At 42.9% G+C, this 20,108-nt stretch overlaps 1 protein-coding gene across 2 annotated transcripts; it reads right to left on the reverse strand.

The window, feature by feature from the left end:
- Positions 1 to 1,802: 1,802 nt before the first annotated feature.
- LOC308421438 (uncharacterized protein) lies at positions 1,803 to 16,380 on the reverse strand. Of its 2 annotated transcripts, XR_013975051.1 has the most exons (6): positions 16,205 to 16,380; positions 15,515 to 15,574; positions 14,584 to 14,623; positions 6,159 to 6,365; positions 4,799 to 5,425; positions 1,885 to 1,942 (listed from the first exon to the last, which is right to left on the reverse strand). XR_013975051.1 is itself a non-coding variant. In XM_080917808.1 (5 exons), the coding sequence occupies exons 1-5, from the start codon at positions 16,332 to 16,334 to the stop codon at positions 1,846 to 1,848; spliced, it is 534 nt and encodes a 177-aa protein (XP_080773934.1). In that variant the 5' UTR covers positions 16,335 to 16,380; the 3' UTR covers positions 1,803 to 1,845. The 2 variants fall into 2 exon arrangements, 1 of the variants encoding a protein (XP_080773934.1); XM_080917808.1 differs by lacking the exon at positions 4,799 to 5,425 and having other exon boundaries at positions 1,803 to 1,942.
- Positions 16,381 to 20,108: the final 3,728 nt, after the last annotated feature.

Genomic DNA, 20,108 nt, shown 5'->3' on the forward strand with positions numbered 1-20,108 from the left:
CATGAACTTTTCTACTGGCTTCTTTGGTATTTGGAAGTTTGTCTCAATGTAAAGCAATACTCTCAGCAGGAATGCATTGCTCCGGTCCTCCGGGGGGCCAAGCACTGTACATAGGCCTGGAAATCGCTCTGGTGCTGCGCTTTTACGACAGAAACAAACAGCTGTGCGCAGCAAAAAAACGTGAGCGCAAGGACACGTACATAAGCATCAAAGGCTGTCCGGAGCCTAGAACACAGCTGTGGAAGTGCTGTGGCAGGGTGTGGGGGTGGGGCAGGGGTGGGGTGGGGGACGGACAGGGGTGGAGGAGGAACATAAGTTGAAAAAAAGCATATTTGGCATTATATTTTATTTAAAAAATAAAAATAGATTTTTCTAATGCAAACAGGGAGTAAAAACAAACAAAAAGTTGAAACTGGCAGTGTTGAAGATTCAGGGATTCTGAGTTGATGGCTATGAAACATTTTTATTAAAAGAAAATATGGATTTTTAGAAATGCCACTCAGGCTAGTGGTGGATGAGAATACATAACGAAGTCAGAATCGTTTCACTGTGTGTTCATGAAGAGTTTCATGGAGCATGAGAGCTGAGGCGCAGGCACTGAGAGCAGGGAGGAGGTCATCCTGAAGACAGGGCTTTAGCTGGCTCCGGGAGGATGGGCAGAACTTCAAGTCAAGAGAAAGGTGGTCCTCGAGTTAACACCGGGAGTCTCCTGCTTTGCTTCAGGGGTGTTTATTTGGCTCATATGTCCTTATGAAAACTAGAACAGTGGTCCTCAGTGTGTCCACAACCCCGTCGTGTGTGTGTGTGTGTGTGTGTGTGTGTGTGTGCGCGCGCGCGCGCAGAGGACTTTCCTGCAGAGGACTTGGTGTTGTGGGGGTTTTCTCGTGCTGATGTGTATGCAGGCATGAACTGAGCCAAGAGGGCCAACCTTGGCTAAATGCCAGCTATGCCAACACTAAACAATTTAATTTTCATTTCTGGTGTGAGACTTGGTGTGTATCCCGGAATCGTTCTGGAGTTTCTGGAAGCTTTTAGATTCACACATTTGGAACGATGTTGCATTGAGGTCTGAGACATTGGAATAGGCTATACTGATGGCCTTGGGCTAACCCCAGGAGGCCTCATTTCAGGGTACACCTCACAGCCTTTGTTTTGCTAATAGGGCACTACCACCAGCTACCCAGGAAGCATTGTAAATGAAGTAGCTAATCCTTCATAGGAGGATCCCATGGTTCTTATGCTTGAGCCCACTGGCCTCATAGTCTCTTCCTACCCCCAAACCACATTATACACGCTGAGCCTGCTACTGCCGCCCTTTTGCCCTCCCAATACCTTATCCTTATGTAAACATTGGAAGATGCTTGCAGGGCAAGAACTTGCTGTCTGAACTGTCCCTTCAGCCCCTGCACTCCTCTTCAATATTTATCTTTAGCCTGTAACACTAGATGGGGAGAACCACTGTCCATTACATCCTCTGTGTATAACAAGTCAGAGACAGTTACTGATGCTACAGGACCTGTCCAGTGGATGCCTCATCCTGCCTTCTTCCGGAATCCCTCCTTAGCTTAGAAAGCTTTCAGCTTCCAGTGCTTCCTTACCGTGATCCCAAATACAACACTACAATCAAGGGACTCGGACTTTATTTCAACCTGGATTCCTCCTTGTTCTCTTCTCAGAGTTCTTTTTTTCCCCTCATTTATAAATAAGTTTATTTATAATGATATTTACACAATAAAACAAAACACATAAAACTAACAAGTTACACTAAGAATCTGGTGTATAATAAAAACAGCAATACAGACTGACAGGCAAAATTTTAATGAAAAGTTAATTAAGACTGAAACATCAAATAGACAATTTTTCTTCTAAATTTCGCTTTGTCACCCACGCTGAACCAGAATTGAACAATGGCTTCTCTTCAGGGGGTCCTGTATTGGAAATCCTGGAAAAGGGTAAATTATATTTTGTTAAAACTTTAAAGTTAATGAGCTATTTCCACACAGTACCTAATGCTATCTTAATGTGATATCACATTCAGTTTCCTTTGAAGTTAAGTAGCTTTACGTTAATCTGTTCTGCTGGACTAGAAAAATGTCAGCAGCAGCAGCAGCTGGTCTTGGTAATATAGCAGTAGGAAATGTGTGAGAGAAAGCTGGAACAGAAGCGACCGGGGAACGACTTAGAAGCCAAAGCAGGAGAGGAGGCCGATGGGACACACACAAGAGTAGGCGGAGTCAATGAGCCAGAGGAGCCTTAAGAAAATGAAATAAGGACCTGAGCCCCAGAGCAGGAAAAGGGCTGCGGTCCCTACTCACTGGAAAACAACTTAGTGCCGAACCAAACAGATGTGTTCTGACCGAAGGAGGAAGAGGACCCGGGGATGTTAGTAGATGGAATGGCACCTTTCCCCTACCCGGCACACATTCCTCACTGAGAGACGGAAGGTTGTGAGTAGGCAACCCCTAGTGATTGCTGCAATGCAGTCGTGGGGCACGAAGAATCCGTACTTTAAATTAAAAAGGAAATCACTTGCTGCATTTCTTGATTGCCTAGGTTTAAGTCCTCTCTCCCTCTCCCTCCCTCTCTCTGTCTCTCTCTCTCTTGTCTCTCTTTCTGTCTTTCTTTTTTGCTCTCTCTCGCACGTGTGTGTGTGCGTGCACACACACACATGCACTTACACTCTCAGAGAGAGAGAGAGAGAGAGAGAGAGAGAGAGAGAGACAGACAGACAGACAGACAGACAGACAGACAGACAGACAGAGAGGGGTGGCGACAGAGACAAAGGGAGTCAGCATCCCTTCCACAGCTCCAGTTCTCGGCAGCTGTTCCTTCTGCTTGTTTCCCGTGACTTGGAGGCCAAGTGCTCCTCACTCTTCCTAAATAGTTGGTCTCCTATCAGCCCCTCTTGTTCCACGCGCCCTCTAATTGTACCACTTTTCCTGCAGACATCATGATTTCATTTCTACTCGTGTTTGGATAAAATTACATATGTACCTGTATTATATTTTCCTTATCCATTCATCTGTTTATGAGCATCTAGGGCTCCATTCCTTAGCTGCTGCGAATAGAGTAGCCATGTATGTGTGTGGGGAGGGGCTGTCTCTGTGGAGGAGGCATACATTTAGAAGTTGTATAGCTCATATGCAGCTCTACTTTCCGTTTTGTGAGCGCCCTCCGTATCTCTGTATTGAATCTCATAGTGGCTATTGTAAAAGTAACCTTTATTTGCCTGATGTCATTGTCTCTGAATCTTACTGCCCCTGTCTACCAATCTAGGCCTGGTCCCGGAAGCTTCTAGCCTCCATACAATCTAATCCAGGCCTAGACTGTTTTCAACCCTGAGACTTACTGCTGAATAAGCTCACCCTTTCTTGTTCCTTCTGGACTCCTTCTGGCTGCTTCAACTCAGCAGTTCTGGCTCAAATTCCTCTCCAAGCTGACTGATTCAAACTGACTTCTCTCTAGGCCTCTCTTAAATTGTTCTGCTTGGCCTCAAACTAACACTGGCAAACTGTTCTAATCTTCTGGCTCATTCTCGTCCTCTGGCTCATTTGTCTTCTCCCATGTCTAGATTGTTCTCTCTTCAACCTGACTCTATAGAAGTCTCCTGATAAAATTGTTTCCTCTCTCTCTCTACACTGACCTCTTAAGTAGCTTCCTTTCCCTCTCTCTTTTAGACAGTTGGACATACCCTTTTCTGTCAACTTTTCCTCTGACGTCACTTTGCCACTCAACTAGACTTCACTTTCAAACATGGATTAGTCCTTCTACAAACTAACTTTACCTTCATTGTTTGGGATTAAAGGTGTGTGTGTGTGTGTGTGTGTGTGTGTGTGTGTGTGTGTGTGTGTGTATGTACGTATTTGCAGGGTGTGTCTGTATTTCATTCAGCGGGTATTAAAGATGTGTGCTAAGGGTTGAGCCACACTACAACTAGAAATAGGTTTTTTTTCAGTAAATAATACAATATTGGGGTTCACAGTGTGATCAAATATCCTGCATCTGACTGTGTTAGTTTGTGTTCCCAAGAACAGTGTAAAAGTTCCTCTTTCCCCATATCCTCATGATGGATAATTTGTAGTCATTTGGTTTCTTGATAGCTGTTCTTACTGGGAAGAGATAGAAACTCAAAATAGTTTTAATTATCATTAGTATTTTTAAGTGTTTAATTTTTCCTTTTACAGTTTCAGATGTTATGTGGAGGTATTTATTTCATTTGGAGTTGATTTTTGTTGGCATTACTTCCAGGGTTTGATATTTATTATTCCCTGCTTTCCTGACTTCTGGGATTGTGGATGAGAGAACTAATATTATTCTGATAGGCTTATTTTATTATTGTAATATTATTCTGATATTGTTTGTTTCATTGTATTTTTTGTTTTTTTGTTTGCCTTGGAGTCAGGGAGGAATTATTGGGGATTGAAACTAGGATTTAGTGCATGCTAAGAAGCTCTCTAGCACTGAGCTATGTCCCGTGACTTTATCTTTTATTCTGAGACAGGGTCTGACTAAGTTGCCCATGCTGGGCTTAAGTTCACTCTGTGGCCCAGGGTGGCTTTGAGCCTGCCATTCCTTAAAAGCAATCTCCTGAGTAGCTGAGACTGCAGACCTGTGCCACAAAGCCTGGAACTTGGTATTTTTGACATTTTTATCTATAATGTGCATTTATGCATCCATTTCTTTCTCTAGATTTGAAATCCCACCCTTAGTTTTCTTGTATTCTATGAAGTCTTGGGTTTGGTATCTTGATAAAATTAAAGCGTTCTTTAATGTCAGGGCATGCATGTTTGACACTTACCTGTAACATTTCCTTGACCTAGTCCAGTGTCCCTGTCCCTGACATTGTTCATTTTCCTTGGTCAAGTCTATGGGAAATGCTTTCCACTGGGCGGTTTTTTGTTGTTTTTGTTGTTTGTTTGCTTTTTCTCAGACACAAATTAAAACCATAAAACAGCATAATAGTTAAGGCATAGACATGATTATTTCAAGAATGAGATCCAAGACAGGGGACAGGGCACCAGAGTTACTGTGAGGCTATCCTGTAGCCTTCATTTTACTTGGATGGAAGACACACAGGAAGGCCATGATGTATTTCAACACTTGGCTGCCGAATAAACTACCTGTGCGTTATACCTGAACTCTCCGAGGAGTTCCAGAGAATATCTAAATAAATACTTTTAAAAAATCCATTTACTTTTTTTTTTTCTTTAATTTTTTTTTTTTTTTTTTTTTTTTTTTTTTTTTTTTTGAGGCAGGGTTCCTCTGTGTAACAGCGCTGGTTGTCCTGGGACTCTCTTTGTAGATCAGGTTGGCCTATGTAGAAATAGTCACAGAAGCAAGAAGCTAAAATGAGTGTGAGTGTCTATAAAGTGATGTCATCGGGAAACATGAGAGTGGCGCATTGTGGTACTGTCACTGCCAGTTGCTGTGAGAAAAAAAAAAAAAAAACAACAGTATTTCCCTCAATAAGTGATTAAGTCTTTCCAATGATATAAAGAAAAACCTGGACTGTGCTGACTCCACCCCCTGACCTTTAACACCATTACTCTTAGGACTGTGCTGACCCCACCCCCTGACCTCTAACACCATTGCTCTTAGGACTGTGTTGACCCCACCCCCTGACCTCTAACACTATTGCTCTTAGGACTGTGCTAACTCCACCCCCTGACCTTTAACACCATTACTCTTAGGACTGTGCTGACCCCACCCCCTGACCTCTAACACCATTGCTCTTAGCAGTGAGAGCTGTCAGTGTTGATGAGAAGATACGGAAGGTGAATGGTAACAGATGAGCTGTCACTAGGAAGCAGAAGGAAAAAGGTTGCAGATATTCACTTATCAATTGAGGATTGAGAATGTACTCATAATACAGAAACCTGCATGATCAACTCTAACGACGTAAACACTTTTAAATTGTGATTCTTAAATAAAGCATGTTTGGCGACATACCATATATTTTTATTTTCTTTGGGTGAGGTTTTAAGTGTATTTTGAATCTTTAACAAATATTGAAGACTTACTGTGTGCTAGGTGCCCTTCTCAGTGTTTACATTCTTGAACAAAACGAAGAACCTGGGTCAGAATTTTCTAGAGTAACAGAACTTATAGAATGACTCTCTTCATGTTTATAGAAAGAGGATTTTTTTGGACTGACTTACAGGCTGCAGTCCACCAGATCAACGATGGCTGGCTGTGAACAGAAACTGTAGTTGATCAGTTCACCAGGCTGTATGTCTCTGCTGGTCTTCAGTATCCGCCAGGATCCCAAAGAAGTAGGTTCTAAAGCCAGTGAAGAAACAGACTTGCCAGAGAAGGCAGAGCAAGCAGGCAAAGAGAGAGCATCCTTCTTCTCTCTTCCAGACAGGCTGCCAACAGAAGATTTGTACCATATTGAAGGTGGATTTTCCCACCTCAAAAGATTTGGATTTTAGGTTTATCTTCCTACTTCCAAGATCCCAGTTAGAAGTGCCCCCCACCCAAATGATTTAATTGAGGAAAAAAAAAAAAAAAAAAAAAAAAAAAAAAAAAAAAACCCTCACAGGTGTGCCCAATCATTCAGGTTTTAGGCAGTTCCAGATTCAGCCAAGTTGACAATCATGAATGGGTCACAGAACCCAACCTGAAAAAATGTTACTGAATTGTAACTTTGGAGCAACTATGCCGGAGTCTTAGTGTGGATAAATGTAACAGCTGAAGGCTGTGCTTTATGTACAAGAATAATTCATAAGTTACTAGTGCACAAAATTATGGTGCTCTTTTCATTCTCAAAAGTTCTATCAAGTAATATGTGCATCTGTGAGAGAAAATGTTTGTAATAGTTCCAACATATAGAGAGGCCCTCATTGGGGACATACGAACACAGACTTGGGAGAACCAGTCACTACCCCAGAGATTTTCAAGAAAGCACATTATCATATTTGTACTTTTAAATCTTCATACCAAAGACTCATTTGGATGTCATCTGCTGTATTTTGGAGGGGATGCTTTAAACAAGTCCTAGCTAATAATGGTTTTCCCTTTAACTACCATTTTCTACCTCCTAAACCTAGGTGCCTAGAAAGGATATAAACCTAGAATAAGTATTAGGATGGAGGTTTATCCTCAAATGCCTGCACTTGGTCTGCTGCCTTGTGTCCTTTTCAGATGGTAAAATTGTGTGAGGTGTGTGTGTGGCTCCTGTGTGTGCATGTTTATGTATGTGAGACGTGCACTAGAGTGTGTGTGTGTGTGTGTGTGTGTGTGTGTGTGTGTGTGTGGCATCTGTGTGTGTTTGTGTGTGTGTTTGTGTCTGAGGTATGTATGTTAGGTATGTCTGTGTGTGAGAGTGTTGGTGTCTTAGGGAAGGACTGCAGAGACAAATGGTGATATCTCATGAGGCTTTGAATATATGTAATTTATTGGCTTAGAGCTGCAGTAACAACAAACACACATTTGTTATAACAACAGAAATGTATTCTCTAATATTTCTTGTACTGGCTGGTTTTGTGTGTCAACATGACACAAGCTGGAGTCATGAGAGAGGAAGGAGCCTCAGTTGAGGAAATGCCTCCAAGATATCCAGCTGTAAGGCATTTTCTCAACTAGAAATCAATGGGGGAGGGCCCAGCCATCAGAAACCAGTGAGGAGCGGTCCTCTATGGCCTCTGCATCAGCCCCAGGCTCCAGCCTTGCTTGAGTTCCTGACCTGACTTCCTCCAGTGATCTGGAAGTGTATATAAGCCAAATAAACTCTTTCTTCCCCACCTTGCTTCTTGGTCATGGTGTTTTGTTGCAGTAATAGAAACCCTAAGACAGTTCTAGAGGTGAGATGTCTGAAATCAAGACGCAGCCAATACCATACTCTCTCCTAGGCTCTGAGGTGGGGGTTGTTTATTTTTGTCTTCCAAATGTAGGTGTATTCAGCTTATTCATGGGTTGTGGCTGCTCAACTTCTGTCCCCTGTCTCCAACTTCATGCAATCTCCTATCTGCTTGTTGGCTTATTCTTTTATTCCTTTACAGGAATATTTGTCATCATATTTAGGACCCACCTGTATAATCCAGGAGAGCCTTATTACAATTTCCTAATGTAACTGAATTTGCAAATACCTTTTTCCAAAATCAAAGTCACATTTATGAGTTTCAAATCCAACCAACCCATTCCAAATTATAGAAAGAAAAAGAAAACACCAAAGCTAGAAGTAAATTGTGCATTAGATGAAGCATTTCAATTATTCTTTCCTCTCCAGGATTTAAGTTCTTGTCAGAGAAATGGATGTTGCTCTGGACTTGAATTCTGCTCTTGGTTCTGTGACCTAGTTCTTCAGTTACTGGTCTCATTTTGGCTTAACCCTGGAACAGCTCTTGACTCTACTCTGTGTATCATGTCTCTGGTGGCTTCTCCCATACTCATCTTCCTCCTTGTGGATCAGCCTCCTTACCAATAGGATGCCACACAGAATACATTCACTTGCCTAATCCTGGTTGTTTGAAGCATAGTCCAATGAAAATCCCCAAGGATCTTCATCAGGGTTTGAGAGGAGCTAGAAAGCAATTCTCTTCCACATCCTGTGGTTTCCTTCAAAGTCACGCATGAGCCTAGATTTATTTGGCTTGGAGCTTTTCCCCCAGCAATGCAGGAAGTGCTCCTGGGGCCTGTGTAGCTCATGCGTCCTTGTTTCACTCAGAAGGACTGATTTTTATCTATCCTTTGCTAGGGATTTATGGTATCCTTTAAAAAGTTGCATTTCCCTTATAGCTTCAGACAGATTCATGTTTTTTGTTCTAAATTCTGTATTTAGTGTCTTTGTTTATCTTTTGTTCTCTGGGTGATACCTTTTTTTTCCTCCTCAAAGAATGAACCAATTATAATTTTCAATTTTTCATTTGTTAATCCATTTCATTACCTATTATTCTCTGTTTTCTAGATCATTTGCTGAGACCCTTGTTAGCTACTCTAGGGCATGGTTCTATGTTTTTGAGTGTGACTAGAATCCCGAGTACTAAGTCATGTGATTTGGGCTGATCCACATTCTGACCTTTCCCTCACCAGAAGTATCCACAGAGTCACACGTCAATCACTGCAACCTTTGTACCTTAAAGACACAGAGAGCTATAAAGACAAACGATATACACGTTGTTTCTCAAATATTTGTGTTTATAATCTTCTTTCGCTGACTGCTTTATTTAAAACGACTTAGCATAAGTAAGGAAGTAGGGAAATGTCAGTTCGATGGACACACCAAATTCATGCTGGAAGGGAATGAAAGACTTTAGGTTGTTTTTTTTTCCCCCTCAGAGTGCTTGCATTAATTGTAACACTAGATACTTACTTTTTATTAACTGGGCTTCCATATGCAGGAAGCTCATAGAGTACCTGCATGGCAATAAAGTGCTCCTGAATTCAACCTTTATTTCTGCTGCTAATTGCTTTTATGTGGGAAGTAAAGCATTTGGTGTCCTTACCATGCTAACCCTTTGGACCTATCCAAGAGTCTATAATATCAGCTTTACTGCCCGTGTTTATTTTCTCTCTCTCTTTTTTAGATTTATTTATTTGTTTTATGTACACTGTACACTGTCTTCAGACACACCAGAAGAGGGCATCGGATCCCATTACAGATGGTCATGAGCCACTATGTGGCTGCTGGGAATTGAACTCAGTGCCTTTGGAAGAGTAGCCAGTGTTCCTAACCATTGAGCCATCTCTCCATCCCCCATGCTTATTTTCTAATAAAGCACTCACAAGGCTCACAAGGCATATCAATAGCATCTTTTGGGGGACTGGAATTCTAGCATCCACAAAGACCTAAGTTTAAATCTCAGGCACTACTTATATGGTCAAGGTCTATAATCCCACCAGTTATGGGGTGGAGACAGGAGAGTCAAAGGTTCAGTGTCATTCTTGGCTACATTTCAAGGACAGCCTGGGATGTATAAGACAAACCAAACAACCCCCCAAAACCAAACCAAACCAAAAACCTGTCTTCTCTTTACTTTCCACCCTTCCCTTGACTAATCTCTCTCTCTTAGAACCAAATTCGTGAAGAAGTCAAATATCCAGTTTTTATATGTTTTTTTTTTTTCAACCAAGGATCTTACTGGCTGATACCCCCAAGGCAAAAGTTAGAAAATAGCAACCTACTTCAAGGAAAGTCTGAGTGTAAAACATTCTTCATCACCTTTCATTTTTGTACAAAATGTGCCTTTACCTATCTAATCACTAGAAAGATTGACGGAAGGAAAAACTCTGTGACAGGCTCCTGGTGCCTGGCTCCTTCCCTGTGTTCACTTCCCTCTTGGCAAGCAGAGGAAGCCTTTTCTGTAGCCTCCCCTTTTCATAGAAATTTATTGCAGATCTCTGCCTTTTCTTCTTCCTTAGGCAGAGTCTCATTTTGTAGCACATGTGTGGCCTGGGATTGTAGCTGTGCACCACGTGGCTTTATTTTGCAATTTTTAGTAGCAAAATATGTAAAGACTTCTATCCTTACTTCTACCATTTCAGTTATGTGCTCTAAAATTAAAGAATTGAAAGCCCCCCATAACTGTCATTAAAAGCAGTGACAAGTAAATATGTGATAAGGTACTATTAAAAAAATGTGAGCATTCAGGCTGGAGAGATGGCTCAGGGGTTAGAGCACTGACTGTTCTTCCAGAGGTCCTGAGTTCAAATCCCAGCAACCACATGGTGGCTCACAGCCATCTGTAATGGGATCTGGTGCCCTCTTCTGGTGTGTCTGAAGACAGCTACAGTGTACTCACATAAATAAATAAATAAATCTTAACATTTTTTTTTGAGCATTACTTCATTATCAAACCACCCTGTTCCGTGGTCTAATATAAAAATTAAAGAGTATAGTATTGGATACTATTCTTAGATATTACAGGAGGAGTTGAATCTCAAGTTCTATCAATCTCTAAATCAAGTAACAGAAGAGTTCCTTGTTTTAACAGCTGACCTTGTTGGCTGCAAACCCTGTTGAGACCCAACATTTGCATCGTAAGCATAGAATATATTTTAACGACACCCAGCCAATGAAGTGCTTAGGTGCGTGGCGGAATAGGATGCTGGTGGAGGCATGGAAAACCGTAAAATGTTTGGGTGCTATCTGCATTTAACAGCCTACTGTCCTCAACTGTGATCGTGTCCGGAGGTCTCTAGGGACCTACTGCAGAAAAATGTGATTAGCACTATATCTGTGGGTTTAGGATGCTAAGCCAGCATTTACAACTGTATCCTCTGCACAGTTCCAAGGCCTGGGCCATGTGACGAAGGTCCTTCCTGCCAGACAGGAGAGTTCTTTAGCAAAGATTATTTTAAGAAAAAGGGTTTGTTTTGTTTTTGATTTTGGGGTGTTTTTGGGTTGTTATTGTTTTGTTTGTTGACTTTTGGGTTGTTTTGTTATTTGTTTTGTTTTTTTGTTTTTATGTTGTGTTGGTGATTAGAAGGACTGTCATGCTTTCTCTAGTCTTCTCGGCAGTCAAGGCTTTACTTCTCTCCTCTCCTCTCAGCCAGAGAGAGATAATTGCTCTGACAATCCCATTTTAATAATCCCGCCAGCTATAACAGGCTAGTGGGTAGACAGCCTCAGTTTCGTACGGAAACCCCAAATGAACACCACATGGACACACGGACCGCCATGCCCCTTTACATGACACACGCAGACTGCCGTGCCCCTCTACATGACACACGCAGACCGCCGTGCCCCTCTACGTGACACACGCAGACCGCCGTGCCCCTCTACGTGACACACGCAGACCGCCGTGCCCCTCTACGTGACACACGCAGACCGCCGTGCCCCTCTACGTGACACACGCAGACCGCCGTGCTCCTTTACGTGACACACGCAGACCGCCGTGCCCCTTTACGTGACACACGCAGACCGCCGTGCCCCTCTACGTGACACACGCAGACCGCCGTGCTCCTTCCGTCACTCTCTGCTGTGTCTAGTACGCCCAGCAGGATGGCAAAGTCCTGATTCTGAGCATCAACGATGACAACACGTAACTTTTCTGGAGATGCATCTTTATTCGTATCCTTGGCTCTAGGCAAAATGGCACTCGGCACTGACTATTGAAAAGGCAGCCAGGTCACCATTCCTCTTGGCAAACTCCAGTGCCAGCCTGATGGTTCTGCCAAGTTCTGTGGTAAACACTGGAGCAAAGTCCCATGGGTGGGAGAGGAAAACGCCCCGTGTGTCTCCGGGAAGCTGTGGAAACCTGGCAGCCTGGACGCATCTCTTATGAAGGGAGTGTATTAGACACGGTGCTGTGGAGACACCACAGAGAGGGTGCCCTCCATCTCCACCTCAGAGTCAGAGAGATACGCTGTCACTTTTGAGTTCAAGTCCCTGTTTCTCAGAGAAATGCTTCCTCTTCCTGTCCTTGTTCCTCCTCCCGGCCACGTCCCCTTTTGGTGTTTGGAGACATGTTATCATGTCTCTAGGCTCACCTAGAATCTGCTATGTAACTGCATGGCCTTGAAGTCCTGATAGGTCTTCTTCTTTCATCTTGTCATCTGGGTCTCAAACATCTTTCCCTGTCCCCTTTAATTCATGCACCAGAGAAGGGAAGGCAGTGGGTCACATCCCTCAGATATAGGTACTGAATTCCACCAGCGCCTCTCTTCTCTCTCCTCCAACCCCAGCCCTTACTGGTGGTAGTTCCCAAAGCCTTACTATGACTGATTTTCTGATTTTGTGATGAATAAAAATCTTGTCACCCTTTGACCCTGAGAAGTAGAAAATCCTTAGTTTTAATTTTACATTAAGATATTAAATATAGGACAGGCAAGATAGCTCAGCAGAAAAAGCATATTGTTGATAGGTTTGGTGCCCTGAGTTCAGTCCCTAAGACCCACATGTTGGAATGAGCAAAATGGCTTCTATAGAATGTCCTATGCCTCCCACACTATGGCATGCACACATGCACAAGAGTGTTTTTACACACACACACACACACACACACACACAGAGAGAGAGAGAGAGAGAGAGAGAGAGAGAGAGAGAGAGAGTATAAAGGTAATTTCAAAGAATTTAAATTCAAACGGACATGGATTTTTTTTTTTTTTTTTTTTTTTTTTGTTGTTCTACAGACCACCAATTTCCTGATTTCTTTTCTTAAAGGGCACTGTACTACCTTTCTATGGAAAGTACATTTCGTGTGTGGAGGATGAAGACATTTGATCCTGAGCTCTATAGCTGTCAGAGAAATGCATGTCTTCTCTGTTTTGAAACGGCACTCAACAAATACAAGGGCTGGATATAATTCCTCTCCTGTTGGGCTCCTCTTGGTGAGTCTGGTGTGTCACAGGCAGCTGGATTAGTTTCTCTTCAGGATCTGCTACAAACTGTGGTTTCTGTACCTGAGGCTCTAAGTCCCAATGCTTAGGACTGGAAGGAGTGAGGTTTGCCCAGGCCTCAAGGCAGAGAATTGCAATGTGTCCCTTTCCAAAGTCAGCCGTGTAAAGCTGAGCAGAGGCCTTCTGTCACCCATGCTGGACTCCTGTGGCTGACACCACGCCTCAGTTTTCTTCCTGTCTTCGTATTTACCTGCTCCATACATAAACGGAATCACACGACGTGGCCCTTTGTGTCTGGTTTTCCTATAGAGTAGTTTCAGGTTTGTCTACATGGTAACCGGTATCAGTGCCCATGGCTTGTTTATCCTTAGCCACTGACCGGTACCTGGATTGCTTCCGCCTTCTAGCTGTCATCAACAGTGCCAATGTAGAGCATTTGGGTGACAGTATTCATTTGAATGCCTGCTTTCGATTTTTTTTTCCAGGTAGAATGAAATTGCTTGGCCAAAAACCAAAAAAAAAAAAAATATGTTTGACCTTTTGAGTAACTGCCAAACTAGTGCCTCCATTTCTTCTTGAAAGGACAACATCAGCATTCATGAAATGAACTTACGTTAGGACAGGAGGCAAAGGTCCCTGCCTGTGCACGGACATTTCTCAAGAGTCAAAAGTCATATAGTTGTCAACAGAAAAAATGTTTTCTCCAACTCCAGCTCCGGGACAGCCAGGATCAATGACATAAAATTCCAGGGGTGGAGACGTCACATTAAAGTCCAGTTATGTTTGTCTTATCTCTTTTGCTTTTTCATTTATCCTCCCCCCCCCCCCATTTCTCCTCCTCTTCTTCCCCCCTCCTTTTTTCTTGGTCCTTTGGAGACAGAGTCTCATGTAGTCCAAGCTGGCTTTGAGCTATATATCCCAGGATGACTCTGAACTCTGCTCTTTCTGCCTCCACGTTCCCAGTGAGGGAGTTACAGCCCCACCCAGCCCACTCCCTGGCTCTAATATGTTCTTGTTTTCTTTTTTTGTTTTTTGTTTTCTTGCTTGCTTGTATATGTGTGCTACATGAATGCCTGGTGCCCATGGATCCCCTGGGAATTGGAGTTATACTTGTGGCTGCTATGTGGGTGTTGGGAACTGAACCTGGGTCCTCTGCAAAAGCAACGAGTGCCCTTAACCACTGTGTGGTCTCTCCAGCCCTGGTCATTTCTTCTACGCGCTTGTTTAGTAGCACAGATTTATTTATTGCCTTTGGGCCATGTTGTTGTATAATTGATCTCAAACCCAGTTAAGATAATGCTTTACCTGAAGAAACCAAGTCTGCTGAGCTTCATTCTGGGGAGACCTGAAAAGAAATGTAAGGTGTCAGGAGTCAGGTTTGTGCCCATCTCATCTTTTCCTGCCATCCTAGGGACCTGTGTGTTGAATGTTTCACTAACGCTGACAAATCCATGATTTAACTGACACGTAGGAAAACATCTGTCTACTTTCTCAGAAACTATTACTCTGTTGTTTCTGGGAAAACTGACATAAGACTGCTGAAACTTAGCTATCATCCTAGCCTTTCAAGAACTCATGCTGAATGTCCGACTTTCTGTTCCCACTGACCTTGCCATTTAGGCATTCTCATTGACTTGTATGAGGCCTGAATGAGACACAGACCACACCCATCCCGCAGTGCCAGTAAAAGGCTGTAGGAACAAATATGAAATCCTATAATTATCCACTTGATCAAGTCATGCTGGCTGACCGTTGTGTGTCATTGGATTAGAACCATAGCAGAGTTAGAACAGAGTGAATCAGAGCCTAAATCCTTTCCCTCTCCTGGAGACTTTGTCCTGGTTAGTATAAGTAAGATGCTGTGTCCAAATAACACACCCAACAAATGAGCTCACTGTCATAAATCTTGCCATGTTGTAACACAGAATTACAAAGCTATTGGAGTCCAAGTGGTGCGGTTGCCATGGAGCAAGTCCTCAGGGGACCCTAGATAGCCCAGTCTCAGGAGTCACCCCTTGGCTGCTAATGCACTGTGTCTAGAATAGTTCATCCCTGACTGTGACATTATGCTGCCTGAGTCACATGCTTTGGGAAAAGATGACTTCAGGTTTAATTAGTAAGTTCAAAGGGGGACAGGATGGTGGGACGGCATGAATCCTAGGTAGATGAAGTCTTTGATCAGATGGTATAGGGCTAGAGTAGGCAGAACTAACTCTGTAGGTTCTTATTTTCTTACCATTGAAAAAGGTTCCCGAAGATGGAAGGATCATGAATTCTGGTGAAGAGAGTATTATATCTGCAGAAATAGAAAATGTTTCTGAAGTACAATTTTTTAAAAATTCAATCATGCATAATTGGTTGTAACACACAGTAGAAAGCTTAATACTTCAGGTTTCAAACATACTAAGAAATGTTTGATTCACAGAATAATTTATATTTGGACTTCAGGTCTTAGGTGTGTGTGTGTGTGTGTGTGTGTGTGTGTGTGTGTGTGTGTGTGTGTGTGACATGCATGCCTGTGTGCAGAAGGATGTCAGGTGACATTCTATTCTCACTAGGATTCTACTTTATTTCCTCGAGACATGGTCTCTCACTGAACCTGAAGCTTGTCTAGTGGCCAACAAGCTCTAAAGACTGTCTTGTCCTTGTCCTTTATGACAGTGGAGTTACAGGTGCATGCTGACATGCCTAGATACTCTGTGTCTGTCTGTCTGTCTGTCTCTTCCCCACATACATGAGTTCAGATGATTAGAATGTATGTCCTCATGTTTGAGAAGCAGTTTGCTTACCCAGTGTTCCCTCCCCTTTCCCAAGACCATATGGCTTCAACTCTTCATATCTCACCATATAACTTTAAGACACCAGACTAGTCTGATCCTTAAAATCTAATTAACAGTTTTCAAGGACAAAAGAAATTAATCTTTACCTGAGACCCAGCATTTATTACTGAGTAATTTATCCTCTTGAGCTGTTGTAAAACATTTATGGAAATGTATCTGATCCGAATTAATAACTTGCAGCAACATTTTTGGATGATGCCCGGATTTACTGCTCATATAAACCAAATGAAGTTCCACATTGCGTTAGAGATGTCAGGTGATGTTCTTTCCTGGGCACATGGGGCCCTTTGCTTGCCAAGAGAAAGGGAGAGTTCTTGGTAAACCTTTGAGGCTCATATGACTAATGAGAGTTTATTTGGCTCCTTATAAGATTCCAAAATAGGAACCACAAGATCGCATCAGCTCTGTAAAGGATCCACAAATTATTCTTGTCGCTTCAACATGGGGAATGATTGCCGGGGTCTAAAGGAAACCAAGCACCTAGAGATTCCCATCAAATCATGCCTTTTAGGCCCAGCGGCAGTTTCAGGGACATTTGTGGAACTTCTTCATATCATTCTCGAAAGATCAGGAATGTGTTTCAGATTCTCCCAACAAATCCCTTCTGGATACCAGACACTTTTACCTAGCTCTTTAGAACTCCTTCTATAACCCATACAAATCCCTCTGGATGCCAGACACTTTTACCTAGCTCTTTAGAACTCCTTCTATAACCCATACATACCCAGATTTTCAGTTTTTGTCAATGCAAAACATCCTCCACTTTATACCAAAACCATCCCAGCATTTTTTGCTATCAGCCCTCCCTTGAGAGAAAATTATCTCTCTCCCAGTGTTAGTGCTACTGACTATGTCTGAGGCGTTGCTGGTACCACCTGACTATAGACCCGAGCTCTCCCAGGCTTTCTTTCCCTTTGGCCTTCTCAGCCTTTACATTTAGAGAATTCATTCCATCAAAGACACATTTCTCCCCACCAATGCCTACTGTTCTGCTTCCCTGGACTTCATTTTAGGAATGTGAGCATTTTTCCTTCAGTCTAGAGAGACCATCCTGTTAATAAGTATGCTTTAGGGTGGGGTGAGATTGCAGACAATACCTTTCGGACCTATGGCTTCTTCGCCTGGAGTTCCTTATCAAGACGTGCTTGCTTCCTTCTCTGGACTGCTGCTTTCTTTGTTATCATTCCAGACTAAAACAAAAGGTTGGTGTTTTGTTCCCTTAGGAACAGGTCTGCCCCAGTCTGAACCTGACTCAGACTTCTTTATACTTCAAAACACAATGGTAATGGGCCCTTGATCCAAAGGGAGAAAAAAAACAAAACAACAACAAAAAAAACAAAACAAACAAACAAAAAAAAAACAAAACAAAACCAACCAACCAAACAAACAAAAAACCAAACTCCTCCTCTGTGGGCTACATTTTCGGTTTATTCCCCACATGGGGTCTGTGCAATGGACATGTTCACTCTACATGTCCGGCTTCCGCTCAGTCATTCAGATCAATGGGTTGCCGGCTTCCGCTCAGTCATTCAGATCAATGGGTTGCCATGCGAAGTTTCTACGGTATCTTTGTGCATTTGTTTTCAACTTTGCTGCTCTAGCTACAGGGTTAGTGAACGCCCCAGGGCTCCCTATCCATCTGCAAAGAGTTGTGATGCTCCACGTGGGTAGTGGAGAGTTGTTAGCAATTCATTCTGTAAGAGCCACGGCATTGTTTACAGAAACCAGGGGAGGCAGTGTGAACCTGGGTTAAGTAACAATGAGACGCTGCTACTATTCCCTAAGTTTGACATAGAGCTGGAAAGAGTTTTAACTGAAAAACTACCTGAAGACACTTTCTGACAAGAATATTGACCGTTGCAAGACAAATCCCCCAACACTGGGCACTGTGGTATCAAGAGAGTCGGAGAATAAATATTCATGGCTCCCTCACCTCTGCTTTCCACAGCACCCCTCATCCTCACCTACTCTGAACCAGTACTGAAGTAGAGAGCCGGCAGGGGTACTGACTGCAATTGTAAAATCATCTCCTGGGGCAGAGCAGAGCCAAGGAGATGGTAAGTCGGTCTGAAAGAACAACAGAAGATGCCTAGCAGTTATACTTTTTTTTATGTTTAAAAGTTTCAATAATGTTCTAAGCTAATGTAAGAATTATACCAGATGAGTCAGTCACCTTGTTTTGCCTCTTGGTTTTAGCTTTAACTATGCATCTGTCGCCTAAGCCACTGGTTTTTCTAAACTTAGGAACTCCCCATAACTTTTGCTACCATGTAATCAGAAGTTCTTTCACTTCAAAACATTTCTTGCACATCTCTGCTCCTTCTGACTTTCTATCAGGAACAGGAAAGGAACATTTTAGCCTAGAGTTGTACATTCCAAGGCAACCATGGAAAAGTGCTAATTCAATCATGAGAACTTAAGAGCAGCAAAATTAAAATAAGGTTTAGGGAAGTAGTACTTACAGCAGAGTTGAAATCTGAAGCAGTTGTAAATTAAGTCATTAGGAATTAGCAGGACCATGAACTGAAAGTCAGCAGCCTTGGGGGGGGAATGTCCCTGTAGTTTCAATATGCTTTTGCTGGCTTCCAATTACTCCTACTAATGGGGGATATTTTTGTACAGCACAAAAAGCACCTATTACTTAGGGACAAAATAAATGTGAATCTAACACCCAAATAGAATTCTAAGTGTGACACCACCAAAGCTCTGCATAGGGTGGGAGAGAGGATGAGTGTGCCGGAGGAACGAGGCTGCCGGCGCTCCCATTCTGTCTGCGAATGGACAGAGTATACAAGCTGAGATATGTAAGGCAAAAGTTAGCGCTCTAAAGGTGGACATCAAAACATTACTTTGCAGTTTTAGGGATCAAATGTAGGTCTCACATGTGTTAGGCAAGCACTATTACTGAGTCCTGGCCCCTATGGGTTTGCAATGTCTCCTACAGTGTCTGACTTTCTGCTTGCTTTGATGACTCACGTGTTTTAAGACTAGAGAGAAGAAGAAAAGAATTTTTAAAAATTGTGTTATGAAGTAAAAATCAGATGAGCAGGGTGTGCTGAGCACATGCCTTTCTTTTATCTCAAAGTTGGGGGGGAGGAGGAGGGGGAGGAGAAGGGGAGGAGGAGAGGAGAAGGAGGAGGAGGGGAGAAGGAGGGGGAGGAGAAGGAGGGGAAGGAGAAGGGGGAAGGAGGAGAAGAGAAAGAGGAGAAGGGGGAAGGAGGAGAAGAGAAAGAGGAGAAGGGGAGGAGGAGGAGAAGGAGGGAGGAGGAGAAGGAAGAGGAGGAGAAGAGAAGGAGGAGGAGAGGAGGAAGAGGGGAGAAGGAGAGGGAGGAAAAGGAGGGGAGGAGAAGGAGGGAGGAGGGGGGAGGAGAAGGAAGAGGAGGAGAAGAGAAGGAGGAGGAGGGGAGAAGGAGGTGGAGGAAAAAGAGGGGGAGAAGGAAGAGGAGGGGGAGGAAGAGGTAGACCGATTCAAGTTCAGGGCTGGCCTGGTTTACACAGCAAGACCATGGCAGAAAGAAGGAAAGATTGCTAAAGAGAAGAAAAATACACACTACGGAACAATAAGATCTTTCATCCCATCTTTGATTCCTTATTCAGGTGCCTTGCTATGAGGGTGTCTCACATGATCTTTCAGGTCTCTGAGCATTTCTGTTCTGACCCACATCTATATTAATGTGCTGGTTGTAGCACAAGCTATCCCTCACCAGGCTTATCCAAGCACCCAGCACCTCCCCCTGTAAGGCATAACATAGCACCTCTCTTAGAAGCCTTTAGAGGCTCCCTGGTGTTTTGGGTTTGTTTGTTTGTTTGTTTTTACTATCTACCCTTTTTCTTTTACCCGTTTTTTGAGGCTTCTACCATATAATGCTTCCATAGGTGATTTCATCAAGATACATATTTTATATAAAAACATTGGGAACATTTCTGCAATCGAATGCATCTTAAATAGATTCATGGCACCTTTTTTAGGCTCAGTGACTAGCTCACCTT

The sequence above is a fragment of the Micromys minutus genome (assembly GCF_963924665.1).
Source record: "Micromys minutus genome assembly, chromosome: 1".
NCBI lineage: Eukaryota > Metazoa > Chordata > Mammalia > Rodentia > Muridae > Micromys > Micromys minutus.

What these genes read in the sequence shown, in the direction of transcription:
- LOC308421438 (XM_080917808.1), bottom strand. Translation starts at nt 16,334, where the DNA reads ATGAGCAGTAAATCCGGGCATCATCCAAAAATGTTGCTGCAAGTTATT. An exon ending in TAATAAATGCTGGGTCTCAG is followed by an intron (nt 15,575 to 16,204) that starts GTAAAGATTAAT and finishes CTATTTCTGCAG; the next exon opens with ATATAATACTCTCTTCACCA. An exon ending in GATCTGGTGGACTGCAGCCT is followed by an intron (nt 1,943 to 6,158) that starts GTAAGTCAGTCC and finishes ACCCTTTTCCAG; the next exon opens with GATTTCCAATACAGGACCCC.